This window comes from Anabrus simplex, chromosome 9 (genome assembly GCF_040414725.1).
Source record: "Anabrus simplex isolate iqAnaSimp1 chromosome 9, ASM4041472v1, whole genome shotgun sequence".
In the NCBI taxonomy this organism is placed as follows: Eukaryota; Metazoa; Arthropoda; class Insecta; order Orthoptera; family Tettigoniidae; genus Anabrus; species Anabrus simplex.
In genome coordinates, this window is record NC_090273.1 from 65,924,501 (window position 1) to 65,941,731 (window position 17,231).

At 42.4% G+C, this 17,231-nt stretch overlaps 1 protein-coding gene across 1 annotated transcript in view; it reads left to right on the forward strand.

The window, feature by feature from the left end:
- Nucleotides 1–17,231, forward strand: part of LOC136881313 (glycine receptor subunit alphaZ1-like) — a 430,471-nt gene that overhangs the window by 107,943 nt on the left and 305,297 nt on the right. The window contains exon 3 of the mRNA XM_068229152.1: nucleotides 1,213–1,301. Coding sequence (XP_068085253.1) covers nucleotides 1,213–1,301 — 89 coding nt within the window. The remainder of the gene's footprint in view (nucleotides 1–1,212; nucleotides 1,302–17,231) is intronic.

The following is a 17,231-nucleotide window of genomic DNA, read 5'->3' on the forward strand; positions in this document are numbered from 1 at the left end:
TGTGTGTTTCTTGAGTATTCAGCCCGAAGGCTGCTTTGGTCCTCCATAGCTCCGTTAACAACTGTCATAAATAGCCTAGGCGTCACTGACGACGCGTACTAGGGAAATGAGGAGTGAGGTAGTTCCCCGTTGCTTTCCTCTGCCCCATCTAAAGAAATGAAAACTGAGGATCCAAAATTCACGACTCCACTTCACTCAGAAACCACCGGCAGAACTCAACTCAACACGTGAAGGTTCTTCTGGATGTTTTAATGCAAGCACAACAGTCAATTTGTAAGGAAACAGAAGCAGGTCTTTTTGATAATGTTTCGACTCGACAATCTCTTAACTCCCACTTGTACAGATAAACGGCTATGAAATTTCGTCGTACATCGTTCTAGGCTTTCCTTCACTCGAGCAATGTTTTGTGGTCTTCGAACGTCTTTTCGGATAACTAGGGCTCTTATTCGCTACAGAGCCCGTTTCATGCCATTTTGCGACGATATTTTGCATTGAAGACTTGGCTGAAGGTTTTACCAAACACTTTCAGTCTCCCGGGCTGAGTGGACCGGACGGTTGAGGCGCTGGTCTTCTGACCCCAACTTGGCAGGTTCGATCCTGGCTCAGTCCGGTGGTATTTGAAGGTGTTCATATACGTCAGCCTCATGTCGGTATATTTACTGGCAAGTAAAAGAACACCTGTGAGACAAAATTTCGGCACCTCGGCATATCCGAAAACCGTAAAAGTAGTTAGTGGGACGAAAATCAAATAACATTAAAATATTACTATGATTAACTTATTTTGAGCCCAGCGTTTGGTTAATATATCTTGACAGGCAGACACACAATATAAAATCACTGGTTCAAAATAAATTGATAGGGAACAGGTCACCTGGGTGACAGCTATCTAAACAGATCAGCTGTGATTTATTTATTGACTCATCGACAAAATTCCTTACATTTAAATAGTCATTGATATTCCAGTAATAGAATTGGAAAGTAGTAAATTTAGCAGGAATAAGAAATAAATAAAAATAGTTCTTAAAACAATTTGTTTTAAACCATCCCCTCCGGTTTAAATCAAGCTGCTTTAAACTAGGCAAACCCTGCTTTGAAAGTATAGAGGAACCTTGATTTCAGTGTTTATATTTTCCCATTCATCTTCTTCATTATTCTACTCCTGAATGACTATTTTTTTATAGTTAAAGATTAAAGAATGTTATTTGTTTCCAGGTTTGCGGCCAAAATGGATCACCTACAGATCTTGGACTCGTTGCTAAAGAACGACTATGATCGGCGAGCGACCCCTACTAATCATCTCAGTAAGTAACATAAACTGGATTTTATATACAGAACACTGGCTATTCTTGATTTTTATTGTTTTATTTTCACCTGAGTTCTGAATTACAACTGACATTTTCGTTCATCAATTTAAGGGAGTGAATATCATGCTGCGTTAAGTGATTTATTTTTACAAAATGAGTTAATTGTAGTGTGAGTCTCCGTAGCTCAGGCGGCAGCGCAGTAGCCTCCCACCTCTGGGTTCCGTGGTTCAAATGCTGGTCATTCCATGTGAGACTTGTGCTGGACAAAGTGGAGGTGGGACAGGTTTTCCTCAGAGTACTCCGGTTTTCTCTTTCATCTTTCGTTCTAGCAACACTCTCCCATATCATTTCACCTGTCAGTCAATAAACATTTCCCAGAGGAAAGCGACAAGCTTCGGCAGGCGGCACAATTTCTAGACTCGTCGGTAGATGTCATTCCATTCCTGAAGCGGTTAAAACTGGAAACAGGCTGAGAATTTTCATTTACATGAGTTAATTGCACTTTGGCCACGGAATATGGTCATAGTTAAAAAGGTCAGAGAGATTCATGTCAATACCGTCAGCTACTGCTGTTTAGCGATAAGTGGTACAACGATGCCTACAACGCTGTGTTGAGCTAGTATTTGATTGAGGATTGTATTCTAATGAATAAACTTTTAGTTAACTTCTCTAAATCCATTTTGATGGAAATTGTATTAAGCAGGATTCTTTTAAAGTCAGACAGGTGCAGACGAACTGTGTATTCGTAAACAATGATTCCTTACTCTTAGAAAGTTTATTTTATGTATCCCTTCTCGCAGCCTATTAGGTCGTGTGGATTTCGATTGCAATGCGGTCTTGAAAATTCAGCACTCATTGACCTGGAGCACAAGTCGCGACTTGCACGCACTCTAGAGTGTGATGACAGTACTGCGAACCTGTAGCTTAGATGCACGCCGCCTAGATCCTTTCCAAATGAGCAAATATGACCTAGTCCACCATAGCTCAATGATACAGAGCACCGAGCTCGATAGCTGCAGTCGCTTAAGTGCGGCCAGTATCCAGTATTCTGGAGATAGTAGGTTCGAACCCCACTGTCGGCAGCCCTGAAGATGGTTTTCCGTGGTTTCCCATTTTCACAGCAGGCAAATGCTGGGGCTGTACCTTAATTAAGGCCACGGCCGCTTCCTTCCCACTCCTAGCCCTTCCCTGTCCCATCGTCGCCATCAGACCTTATTTGTGTCGGTGCGACGTAAAGCAACTAGCAAAAAAAAATGATACAGAGCTAGATAGCTTCAGTCGCGTAAGTGCGGCCTGTATCCAGTATTCGGGAGATAGTGGGTTCGAACCCCAATGTCGGCAGCCCTGAAGATGGTTTTCCATCGTTTCCCATTTTCAAGCCCGGCAAATGTTGGGGCTCTATCTTAATTTAAGGCCACGGCTGCTTCCTTCCCACTCCCAGTCCTTTCCTGTCCGATCGTCGGCACAACTCCTATCTGAGTCGATGCGACGTAAAGCAGCTCTTAAAAAATAAAGATCAATGGTAGAGCAACCGACGCAAAATGGGGACGTTGAGGGGTTCGGATCCCACTAGTGACCAGCTGGCCATTTTTTCTGTTCTTAACACCCCTTCAACACCTACCATCTGTATATAACACGACTTAACAGGTTGAAAGTCGATTTCAATTACAATGCGGATGTGAAAATTCAATATTCATTGACTTGGACAACAACGGGCGACTTGCACGTTCTCTACAGTGTGATGGCACTAGTGCCACATCTGTAGCTTAGATCCTTTCCAACAGAACAAATATGACCTAGGCCACCATAGCTCAACTGTCAGAGCATTCGACGCAAAATCGGTAGGTTGTGGGTTCGGATACCGCTGATGTCCGTTTGGCCAATTTTGCTCTGTACTTAACATCTCTTCAACATGTACTATATGTACGTAACACAACTTAATGTTTTGAAACTCCATTTCGATTCCAAAAATTGTGTTTTCTAACCTGATCTAAGAGAGGATCCTTGGGTTATTTAGTGATAACTCTTGCAGCTGCCGGAGAAGTCCAACGGGAAGAAACGAATTGGCAAGGCGCCATCTCGAAGGACTGACTTCCTGGGAACTATACTATGCCCGTCACCGCGCACACACACTTACTAACACAAATACTGACCTCGTGGACTCGTGAAACAGGCTAGAAACAGCCCGGAGCTGGACTCGTACCTCATCAATCAAGGATAGGAAGCAGAAAGGTGATAACCCGCACCCCCAAGTAAAAAAGAATGGGTTCAAAACATGCACTTATTAACACAAGTAGGAAGATGATGTAGATGCTGATTCCCATATGGAATCAGAAATAATTGTTCCGAATGAGTAAATTTATAATACCAATATAAATGATCCGTTATTGGACATTATAAATTTTCCAGCTAACTCATTCCTGGTTGCCAGCGTTTTGCCCCCGTGTGCTAGGCTGGGCTCATCAGTTGGTACCTAGCACAGCCTAGCACACGGGGGCGAAACGCTGGCAACCAGGAATGAGTTAGCTGAAAAATTTATAATGTCCAATAACGGACCATTTATATTGGTATTACAAGTAGGAATACAAATAAAAACATAAAGTGAACAACAATGAAGAGGGGATACAGAAAAGAGATTACTTACGTATCACAGACGTAAGGGCTTTAAAACGCGCAGCTGTGTTTCCCATAATAAGTGCCGTCCGGTATATATTAACAAAATTGTAAGGAAACGTTATGAATTGCAATTACAACAGACTTAGAACATACCTCGTTCTTGGCGAAGTAATGAATTATTTGGAACGAAGCATCTCTTTCGCCAAAGCGAAAAGCTGGATGCGTAAAATGAAAGCAAACATTTACTTTCTTAAATCACACAAACAAGCATTCGCTATTACCAGATACTAGTTCAAATCGTATCTTATTTTGAAACGACGCGATTAACAACAATCACCTCCAAGGATCCGCATCTCCAGACAATAAACGAAAGAACACAGGGAAGATGGCCCGGCAAGAAACAAAAAAAACCAATATATAAAAGATGAGATGAGAGGTTTTCATAGTTACGAGATCGTTAAATGTATCCAACAATGAAAAAGATAAAATAGAGAGCAAATCTTTAAAATAAACAATGAAACCGGCGAATAAGCCGAAAACACAAGCTAATAAAAATAAAAATCAGGGTGGGAAAATAACATATACTCAAACAAATAAATCCACGCTAACTCACGCACGATACAGAGACCAAATGTGTGCAGGACAAAATGAATATTACTATCAAGACACGTTACGAGGAAGCACGATAAATGAGGTCACTGGCCCTCGAGATTGATTAAAACTTACCAGGTCGTAACCCAAGGATCACCGCATAATAGCTAGGCTCATCCAGTTACGATCATAACCTTTATCCAGTACCCTCGCTACATGACATATTCATATCGCCTCTCTTACGGCAAACATACAGTAAATTATACAACAACAACAACAACACCAACGCAACATCAACACCAACACAAGCTCAGCCGTGTCGACCACGAAGAAAACATAGCGTAGGATCTCAATTCAGAACAACAGGCAAACACACATCATTCATACAGAGTTACTTTCCGTTCCCACATGTTGAATAATTTGTACGAAAAACAAACGCACACAAGAGAAGCAAATAAAATCTACAGCAAATGAAAATTTAAAAAAACTGTAGAACAGGGTCTCAGTACACGAGATCAGCATAACTACGGCAAACCAGAAATCAAATTAAATACCTTCCATCCCGAAGAATAGAACCAGAAGATTCTATATAATATCTGTGCAGAGAGTCGCGGTGGGTGGACGATAAATCAATTTGATAAACCACAAAAAATCTAGTGCAATCATTTTGTAGCTTAACGTTTCCACCTTCCTCGCATCAGACATTGTTGTCTCTCACAGAGAGTGGAAGGCAAAGAGTGTCAGAAGAGAGAAATGCTTCGTCAGATATTGATGGCATGAGACGCCATCTGTCAAAGAGAAGCTAAAGATACGTCATGTTTGGGAATATTAAAAATTGATACATTCGAGACATTGCCGCGAGAGCGACATCAGAATGGTGGAACACAAGGACAAACTTGGTGTGGCACTATACGCAGTGCAGAACTGGTGCAAGCGATCAGTCTGGTTGATCATCGTATCCGTTGGCGAGCATCAACCTGCCGTCGCACTGATTTCTGAATGCGCTGATACATCATGCACAGAGGGCATTTTTAACGTTTCATATAACAAAGAGTTTCATGGTATCCTGGTACGATCTGTTCCTGTGTGTTTCCCATGATTTATGTACTAACAGGGGAGAAAATAAAACTGACCCCCATAATGTTTATAAGACTGACACGGAATTGACCTTTGTTAATGAACAGAAGAACTGTCCGCCGCAGGAAATGCTGGAAACCGTGATTTCGATGCACTAATCGCTTGCTGTCACATGTCTGCGCGTGCGCATCTCCCGCATGCTCTATCCCGAGTACGTCGTTGTTTCAGTACGTGTGAGTGAGTGAGGGGAGCAGACGTGTTTACTGGCCAGTTGAATGCAACACAAAATAGTGCTCACAATGAAACAGCGGGTGTTATGCGAAGCACAGTTCGTGAAAAACCTGTAAGGAACTGTTTTCTCAAGAGTTTAAGACTGGAAGTGTTTTGGTAAAGTCTGCAGTGCAAAACTTACTGTCAAAACAGGGCGAAACGGGCAATGTAGCGAATAAAAACCGTAACTATCCGAAAAAGTTGGAATACCAGAAATCACTGCTCAAGTGCCTGGAACGAAGTCTGACGAAATCTCAACACCGTTTATGTGGAAATTGAGACATCGTCGAGTTGAAACCTCATCAAAAAGAACCTGCATCTGTATCCTTACAAATTTACTGTTAAAGCGTTAAAGCGTCCAGACGGACCTTCGCGTATTCAGTTGTGCTGGGAGTTTCTGAATGAAGTGGAGTCAGGACTTCTAGATCGTCAGTTTTTCATTTCCGCAGATGATGGCTGTTTCAGCCTGTCAGGGTACGTGAACTCACAGAACACGCCCTATTATGCATCAGAAATTCCCCATCAGTACGTCGAAAAGCCGTTGCATAATCTCAAGATTGGTGTGCGGTGCGCTGCTTCGACATCACCTGTGTCCATTTCCAGCATCTTCCTTGATGTTTCTTAACAAGGGTCAATGCCGCCTCAGTCCTGTTGTAAATATATTCCGGGACAGTTTTATTTTGCCACACCCTGTATGGAGAGTTGTAGAAAATAAGTTCTATCATGGAAATAAAGTGTTTCCGGACCCATGTAACATATTTTCTTCTTCTACGTATCGTGAAGTTTGGTCGTGCCCTATTGTTAGAACCTGACTAGGATATCAAATTTAAGGCCGTAGCTGTGTTGAAACACCGGATCCAGTGAGATCTCCGAAGTTAAGCAACATTGGGCGTAGTCAAGATTTGGATGGTTTGCCACGCGCTGTTAGTGGGGGATAAGGGAAATGAGAAGCAAAAAGGAGCTGGCCACCCTGCCGTACGTAAACTCCAGCTCAGGCACACCCCCGCTGAGGTTCGGACCTGCCTTCAGGAAAAATACACCCTTACCTTCTCGTTAAATAAGGACCTATCTCACAAGACCTCGGGCCTGTCTTTGTTTATTTTTAACCTGCTGAAGACTGTAAGAATTCGATGAACCCATATCTTTGGTCTCACCTTGTCGGCCAGGTTACTCGCAATCCCCAACTCACGTTCTCCCGTTTTGAGAGATCTAAGGGAGTGACTCTCTTTTATCATCTCTTAGGACAGGCAGGAGATACCGTGAATTTATTCTACGGTCCCTAAACACAGCGAGAGGAGACAAGACTAAGGAGTCTGACAGTTTAAACATGATGACGTCGACAAGAGAAATTGTAGAGCCACGGATCAAAGTTTCACCTCTCAGTTTTACTTACTCTTCTGGTTGGGTGATGTACCACCCGAGAAACACTGTAAGCACTTAGGGGTTAATATAAGGAAAAAATCTTCATTGGAGAAATCACATAAATGAGGGGCTGTTTTAAGGATGTAAGATGGAGGGTGTAGATGTCTCTGGTAAGACCCAATTAACGCTCGCACTGCACACTGGGGTCCCACAGACCCAGCAGAAATTTTAATTGCATAAGGTTTTATTATTTGTGGCTGGAAGATTTTCTTTCCCACTTGTAAACTCAGTTGGCACCCCTGTGCCCCTTTTACCAAGGTATGTCAAGGTCAGTGAACATTAGCGAGGGAGTGAAAGCAGTTGGAAGATGAGTTCGGGTAAGCTGGACCCCAGTGTGCAGTCCGTGTTACATTCTTTTACGTCTTGTGATCTGCACTGTTTTAGATACCCAAGAGACTTATTGCAGTATTGTTCTGCTGTTTTCATCTGGTGCTAAGGACTTTATATGCTAAGTAGTGGTAATCTAGTATGTCTTCAACAGATAAAATTTTAACAACAGAAGAGGAAACATGCGATGCTCTAAACAGTGTGTTATTAGATGAAAATTCAGACGGAGTGTATTTTGGTGAAGATAGAGGAGAGGAGGAAGAAGAGGACAATGTAGGGACTCGTGAAGAAAGTTGCAGTGAACAAAGTGCAGAGGAGGCTGGCGAGGAAGATGATCATCACGAAGCTGTAAGACGGAACATTCGAACTCTGAGGAGATTGAGCGAAGGCTTTCTGAATGTCGACAGCCGTTTAGCTACCACACAAATATCAGTTCTAATGAAATAAATGCCTGCATTGGACTATTATATCTTGGCGGTGTTCAGAAGTCAGCCCACTTATGTCGAGAAGAGTTATGGTCTGACAAATTCGGACACACTGTTTCGAGTTTATTATGCCCATGCGGCGTTTTCAGTTTTTGCTTCAGTTTTTGCTTCGGTTTGAAGATAGGAGAACTCTGAAAGAAAGACGAGTATCTGATATGTTTGCACCCATCAGAGATATCTGGGAGATTTTTTTTAGTAATTCTAAGGCATTGTATACTCCCTTTGAATACTGGGCGATAGATGAACAGTTGCTAAACTTCAGAGGAAACTGCCCATTCCGTGTTTATATTGCAACAAAGCCAGGGAAATACGGATAAAAATAGTCATGTTGAATGACTCAAAAACATTTAATATGCTCTATGCAATTCCATATGTAGGGAAGGTACCAATGGAATGAAAAGAAAGTGTTCCTTCTTACTATGTGAGAAAACTCTCTGAACCGATACACAGAATGGGAAGAAATATCACCGTGGATAATTGGTTTTCATCCATACCACTGATACAATGGCTCGGGACTTCAACTTGACGATACTGGTTACCTTGAGAAAAAACAAAACTGAGGTACCACCCAAGTTCCTGGAAGGGACAACTGTAGGAGAAGCCCTGTTTGTATACGACAACAACAAAACTCGTGTCCTTTACACAAAAAAGGACGAAAAAGTAGTTATCTTGTCAACCATGCACGATTCATACACCCTTGAAGACACCGCAGAAAGACCCGAAATGGTAATGGACTGCAATAATACAAAAGGAGGTACGGATACATTCGATCAACTATGTGGAAATTACAATACGGCCCGAGCGACAAGAAGATGGCATCTGACAGTAGTATTTGGGATTCTTGATGAGGCAAATGTAAATGGTATGGTACTCTCTTTCCTTGCAAACTCACAGTTGAAAAACCCTCGGCGGAACTTCATCCACGAACTAGCATTGAATCCCACCTCCAAATCAGAGTAGAAATTCCAACAATGAGAAGACCTTTGAGAGTCTCCTTTCAAGAATTACTGGGGATCGAACCGAGACCACAACAACAGAAAGGACTTTTGAGGAAACATAGATGTTAATTTTTCCAAAGGACAGGAAAACCAAATTGACCTGCCGTTCCTGCAAGAGACCAATGTGTGATGAACACCGTGCACAGATATGTGAGGAGTATGTGTGAAAAACTGACAAGTTCAAAGTGCTGAATAAGATAAAGTACTGTGATTTTCATGTGCATATTTGCTCTTGATTTCCACCAAAGGTTATTATAAACGATTTTATATCTTATCAATTACAAAACTTATTACTGTTTTTTTTAGCAAAAATCATAACTTTTCTTGTGTGTTTTTCATCAGAAAATGTATACTATATTACTTTTTGTGTGTTTATAAATAGGTATTTAATTTAAACTCTTCTTTTCGACATCATTCCTACAGGAGAGACTTTAAAAAGGTAACTAGTGGGTAAAGGAAGATTATAAAATGAAATATACATTCATATTTTAATATTTATAAAATTGGGTCCAGCAGACCCCAGTGTGCAGTCCGTGTCACATTAAAATCAGTGTGCACTGGGAGGGTTAAGTATGATTTCATTGTAGACGACCGACAACAGGATTACTTGACACGAGAACTGTAAACCATTCACAGGAAATCAACACAATTTTTATGGATGATTTCCAACAAAAGAGTCGTATTACGAAACTGTTGCAAACTTTGGCCTGGGAAGGGAATTTTGACGGGCCACTTGACTAAGCGCGATATTCCGAGCTGTCAGTGGAGAGGTGGCGTCTCTACGCCATAAGCTTGAGTGCAGCTTCTAAAGGCAGAATAGATCACAGTATTATGATAAATTTCAAGAGGACCGAATTGGGGTAGGTGAATTAGGGAGCGGAATAACTTGAATAATGGTTCATGTTTGTGGGTTACTGTAGTCACGTCCTGTTCGTGAACCATGGGCAACGGCTGAGTGGCATAGTAAGTGGTCCTGAGAGTCGGGATACCAGTTGCTCTGGAATGGGAAAGGGCATCTCGGACATATTCTGAGTCGTGGCCCTCCTTGTGCTCAGGCGGCTAGGACTATACAATTCACCGGTAGTCCATAACCCGTTAGAGGAGAGATCCTCACTTGGACTATGTGCAAGTAGGGCAGCATCCTGCTTCATGAATTTACCGAGCTCAGAACACTTTAAGCAAGCCTCGGACCTATGGGAGTAATGGAGTCCCACTCCCATTTGACAGGCGAGGGACTCCTTGGAAACAACTTGGCGAACAAAATGGAATTCGATGGGGAGCTATCAATATTAATGGGGCTTATGGAAGAAAGAAGGTAGAACTGGCTGAGTCAGCAAAGAGGATGCATCTGGATGTGCTAGGAGTAAGTGATATTCGGGTAAGGGGAGATAAGGAGGAAGAGATAGGAGATTATAAAGTGTACTTGACGGGTGTTAGAAAGGGAAAGGCAGAGTCTGGGGTAGGGCTCTTTATCAGGAATACCATTGCACGCAACATAGTTTCGGTTAGGCACGTAAATGAGCGAATTATGTGGGTAGGTTTGTCAGCTGGAGGAATTAGGACAAGAATTGTGTCTGTGTATTCACCATGTGAGGGTGCAGATGAGGATGAAGTTGACAAGTTTTATGAAGCATTGAGTGACATTGTGGCCAGGGTCAACAGCAAGGATAGAATAGTGCTAATGGGCGATTTCAATGCGAGAGTTGGGAATAGAACTGAAGGATACGAAAGGGTGATTGGTAAATGTGGGGAAAATATGGAAGCTAATGGGAATGGGAAGCGTTTGCTGGACTTCTGTGCTAGTATGGGTTTAGCTGTTACGAATACATTCTTCAAGCATAAGGCTATTCACCGCTACACATGGGAGGCTAGGGGTACCAGATCCATAATAGACTATATCTTAACAGACTTTGAATTCAGGAAATCTTTTAGGAATGTACGAGTTTTTCGGGGATTTTTCGATGATACAGACCACTATCTGATCTGTAGTGAACTAAGTATCTCTAGGCCTAGGGTAGAGAAAGTGAAATCTGTCTGCAAATGAATAAGGGTAGAAAATCTCCAGGACGAGGAAATTAGACAGAAGTACATGGATATGATTAGTGAGAAGTTTCGAACAGTAGACAGTAAGGAGGTTCAGGATATAGAAAGTGAATGGGTGGCATACAGGGATGCTGTAGTAGAAACAGCAAGGGAATGCCTAGGAACAACTGTGTGTAAAGATGGGAAAAGGCGAACATCTTGGTGGAATGATGAAGTGAGAGCAGCCTGTAAACGTAAAAAGAAGGCTTATCAGAAATGGCTCCAAACAAGGGCCGAGGCAGACAGGGATTTGTACGTAGATGAAAGAAACAGAGCAAAACAAATAGTTTTTGAATCCAAAAAGAAGTCATGGGAAGATTTTGGTAATAACCTGGAAAGGCTAGGTCAAACAGCAGGGAAACCTTTCTGGACAGTAATAAAGAATCTTAGGAAGGGAGGGAAAAAGGAAATGAACAGTGTTTTGAGTAATTCAGGTGAACTCATAATAGATCCCAGGGAATCACTGGAGAGGTGGAGGGAATATTTTGAACATCTTCTCAATGTAAAAGGAAATCATCATGGTGGTGTTGCAAACAGCCAAGCTCATGGGGAGGAGGAAAATGATGTTGGTGAAATTATGCTTGAGGAAGTGGAAAGGATAGTAAATAAACTCCATTGTCATAAGGCAGCAGGAATAGATGAAATTAGACCTGAAATGGTGAAGTATAGTGGGAAGGCAGGGATGAAATGGCTTCATAGAGTAGTAAAATTAGCGTGGAGTGTTGGTAAGGTACCTTCAGATTGGACAAGAGCAGTAATTGCACCTATCTATAAGCAAGGGAACAGGAAGGATTGCAATAACTATCGAGGTATCTCATTGATTAGTATACCAGGCAAAGTATTCACTGGCATCTTGGAAGGGAGGGTGCGATCAGTCGTTGAGAGGAAGTTGGATGAAAACCAGTGTGGTTTCAGACCACAGAGAGGCTGTCAGGATCAGATTTTCAGTATGCGCCAGGTAATTGAAAAATGCTACGAGAGGAATAGGCAGTTGTGTTTATGTTTCGTAGATCTAGAGAAAGCATATGACAGGGTACCGAGGGAAAAGATATTCGCTATACTGGGGGACTATGGAATTAAAGGTAGATTATTAAAATCAATCAAAGGCATTTATGTTGACAATTGGGCTTCAGTGAGAATTGATGGTAGAATGAGTTCTTGGTTCAGGGTACTTACAGGAGTTAGACAAGGCTGTAATCTTTCACCTTTGCTGTTCGTAGTTTACATGGATCATCTGCTGAAAGGTATAAAATGGCAGGGAGGGATTCAGTTAGGTGGAAATGTAGTAAGCAGTTTGGCCTATGCTGACGACTTGGTCTTAATGGCAGGCTGTGCCGAAAGCCTGCAGTCTAACATCTTGGAACTTGAAAATAGGTGCAATGAGTATGGTATGAAAATTAGCCTCTCGAAGACTAAATTGATGTCAGTAGGTAAGAAATTCAACAGAATCGAATGTCAGATTGGTGATACAAAGCTAGAACAGGTCGATAATTTCAAGTATTTAGGTTGTGTTTTTTCCCAGGATGGTAATATAGTAACCGAGATTGAATCAAGGTGTAGTAAAGCTAATGCAGTGAGCTCGCAGTTGCGATCAGCAGTATTCTGTAAGAAGGAAGTCAGCTCCTAGACGAAACTATCTTTACATCGGTCTGTTTTCAGACCAACTTTGCTTTACGGGAGCGAAAGCTGGGTGGACTCAGGATATCTTATTCATAAGTTAGAAGTAACAGACATGAAAGTAGCAAGAATGATTGCTGGTACAAACAGGTGGGAACAATGGCAGGAGGGCACTCGGAATGATGAGATAAAGGCTAATTTAGGAATGAACTCGATGGATGAAGCTGTACGCATAAACCGGCTTCGGTGGTGGGGTCATGTGAGGCGAATGGAGGAGGATAGGTTACCTAGGAGAATAATGGACTCTGTTATGGAGGGTAAGAGAAGTAGAGGGAGACCAAGACGACGATGGTTAGACTCGGTTTCTAACGATTTAAAGATAAGAGGTATAGAGCCAAATGAGGCCACAACACTAGTTGCAAATCGAGGATTGTGGCGACGTTTACTAAATTCTCAGAGGCTTGCAGACTGAACGCTGAAAGGCATAACAGTCTATAATGATAATGTATGTATGTATGTATGTATGTATTTATGAAGGGAATTGTTCGATAAATTACCAAATTATTTGAAGCCGGCCGAGAAAGACCAGGAAATAAGAGACTAGGAAGAGAACAATATCTTTTTGAGGAAGGTAGGACGGGAAAATGATCGTGAAGAGCTGGAACAAGTAAAATGAATACCAGACTCTCCTTTTAGGCCTGTAGTTGTCAATCCATACTGCCAAGTTAAAAGCCTTTGGGTATTCATCCCTATTTGAGTGGGGTGATAGAATAATATACCCTACCGATCGTAAGAGATTCCAGTGACTCTTAACTTGGAAGCATGGGGTAGCGACAACGTGGCCCTTAGCTGAGTCCTGATATTGCTTCCACTTTCTTGTCCCAACCTCTTCACTTTCATGTATCCTATCCGACCTGCCTTGGTCAGCTATTGTTCTTTTCCGACTCAGAAAGTGTTAAGTTAGCGAGGCCTACGGAGTCTTTCATTTTCACGCCCTTCGAGGCCCTTGTCTTTCTATTGATGATAATCTGCTTTATGTCGCACCGACACAAATAGTTGTTAAGGCGGCGATGAAATGAGAAAGGGCTGGAAGTCGGGAGGAACCGGCTGTGGCCTTAATTCAGGTAGACCTTCAGCCTCGTGTTAAAATGGAAAAAACACAGCCTGTCGTCAGTGGGGTTCGAACCCACTATCTCCAGAATGCAAGCTGATAGCTACGTGACCCAGACCGCACAGCCACTTGTTCGATTCATTCATTTTTCAAAGTGTCGCGTCCCCTCCAGTTTTCTCTCTGAATAGTGTTAATAGAGGATGACTGCTCCGTTGTACTTCCTCATAAAACAATAATCACCACTACCAACTCCACCTGCGAATTCACTTCTTACAGCAACCAGAGTGCATTCTAGTCTCCACCCACGAGCTAACACTTTGAGAAACGTCGGGGAACTCGTGGAATTTTACTACGAGACCGAATAATTTGAGTGTTTAAATTTTAATAGTTACTTTTTATTCACCTCAGACCTAGAGTCAGCACAAACGTTCAACGTTTGTGTCAGGAATTAGATAGGTTTTTACTTGGAAATTAATTTCAGGCAATTTAATTACAGCAACCTTCTAAGTGTTCCAGTGAGTACAATTGGCGGTAGAAACAGCGCGCATTTCGCTTCATTCCGACGTTAGTACTAAATTCACTGAGCGAATTAGAGAAATGAACGAAATGCAGGTGATGCAGACATAAAAGGACACTTTACGAGATTAATGATCCGAAATTTATTAACATTGAGTCGTACATATTTTAGAATAACAGACCTCGTAACTTCTTGTTTATCACTGGTCTTCTGTTGTTAATATAACAACTTGTCTGATGTCAGTGGCGTTTTAGGGTGTCACAGGCTCATTCCACAGTAATGAATTCCTTTTGGTCCTTCTGTGGGTGAGAACAGCAAAGTGCATCCGCGGTGTCTCTTGCCCGTCTTAAAAGGTGTTTTAATGCTATTTGTTCGGGGCGTCGAACTAGAAAGATCTTTTGCCCCTACTTGCACCATATGCTAGGAACATGCGTGTATTTTGTAAATGGAGGGAGTGTCAAGTGTTGAATGTGAGGAAAGGAGCATTAAAGACGACACAAACACCCAGTCCCCAGGCCAGGGATATAAATCATTTACAATTAAAAAACCCTGACCAAGCCGGGAATCGAACCCGGGGCTGCCGCGTGATAGGTGGACCCGTTTTCCGCTACACCGCGGGGCTGGACTTTTAAAAGGTTACTGAAAGGGGGAATCCCAGAGGTTTTCAGTATGGGGAGTAGGTCGGTGACTGCCGGGTCTCTAGCTGACTCTGACATAACTTCCACTTGCTTGTGCACGGCTCATAATTTTCATCTTCCCTAATTGTCCTCCCTTGGTCAACTATTGTCCTTTTCCAATCCCATTGGTGCCAAGTTTGTGATGCCCTAGGGCAGGGATGGCGAACCTATGCCACGCGTGTCACTAGGTGACACGCGAACACGATTTCGGTGGCACACCACATGAACATAATAATATTTTATATATACGTCTTGCACTGCAGACAATACATATAAAGTTTCACTTGTAAGAAATAAATATCGAAGATATAAATACTAGTTCCATTCGGACGTGCAATATGGCAACACTGCTACACTGATAGGTCCGAAAGTCAAGTGAAATAGTGTCGTTTTCTGGTGGTTTTGTATACGGACATCGCAAACATGTTTTCGGTGCCGAAAAGAGCAGAAGTCCGCCTCTGTGGTGTAGTGGTTAGCGTGATTAGCTGCCACCCCCGGAGGCCCGGGTTCGATTCCCGGCTCTGCCACGAAATTTGAAAAGTGGTACGAGGGCTGGAACGGGGTCCACTCAGCCTCGGGAGGTCACCTGAGTAGAGGTGGGTTCGATTCCCACCTCAGCCATCCTGGAAGTGGTTTTCCGTGGTTTCCCACTTCTCCTCCAGGCGAATGCCGGGATGGTACCTAACTTAAGGCCACGGCCGCTTCCTTCCCTCTTCCTTGCCTATCCCTTCCAATCTTCCCATCCCTCCACAAGGCCCCTGTTCAGCATAGCAGGTGAGGCCGCCTGGGCGAGTTACTGGTCATTCTCCCCAGTTGTATCCCCCGACCAAGAGTCTGAAGCTCCAGGACACTGCCCTTGAGGCGGTAGAGATGGGATTCCTCGCTGAGTCCGAGGGAAAAGCCGAACCTGGAGGGTAAACAGATGATGATGATGATGAAAGAGCAGAAACATAACAATGGTTTTCCGTGGTTTCCCATTTTCACACCAGGCAAATGCTGGGGCTGTACCTTAATTAAGGCCACGGCCGCTTCCTTCCCACTCCTAGCCCTTCCCTGTCCCATCGTCGCCATAAGACCTATCTGTGTCGGTGCGACGTAAAGCAACTAGCAAAAAAAGAAAATACATAACAAAGGTGGTGACCGTATTTTTCAAGAACTCTGGCCAAGGGAATTCGGACTGATAAAAAGATGTGTTGCCTGTGTTCGAAAACAATTGTATCCTCCACATTTAATGTAAAGCGCAACTTCGAGCCTGATCATTCGAATATTTGTTCCATTTCAAATGAAGAAAGAAGAGAGTTCGTTTAACAAAATATCGAACATTGCACAAAACAAACTAATTCTTTTGTATCATCTTTTCGGCTAAGGAATAATATCAGTGCGGCTGTTTCCATCTGTCTCACTGCATAGTACAGCATGCATTGGGAAACCGATTTCTGACGGTGAGTTGTTGAAACAAAGTTTCATACTGACGTCCGACACATTAAAGGAATGCCAGCCAGCTGAACTTCACTCATTTTTTATATTCTGTCCTTGACAGAAGAAGTTTCGGAGCAGTTGAAAGCTAATTTGGATAACTCCAACATGTATGCAGCCTGTTTTGATGAAAGCAGAATGTGACCTTACAAAAAAGGATACCTGTTTTTTATTTTAGATTTCGTTATGGAAATGTGATGAGGGAGAAATTAGTTTAATTGTTGAGCATACAAACTACAACATGGAGTGATAATGAAGCTAATGGAGGAAGTTAAGTCCATTCGCAATATTAGTACTTTTGAATTTTGTATCCAATAACTATTTTTTTACAATTTGTTTTACGTCGCACCGACACAGATAGGTCTTGTGGCGAAAATGGGGTTGGCGTACAAGTGGGAAGGAAACCGCCGTGGCCATAATTGAGGCATAGCCCCAAGGAACATGCAATCAAATGTATTTACCAGATATATGTATAATAAATAAATAAATAAATCTGTAATCTTCTTATAAATAAAGTTGTTCGTGTCTGTTTGTTTGTTTGTTCCATCATCACGTCGAAACGGCTGGGTAGATCTCAACCAAACTTTATATTTAGAGTATGCTCACCCCGGGGAAGGTTTCGATATGCATATCATTTTAAAATCTTTGAAAAGACGGGGGT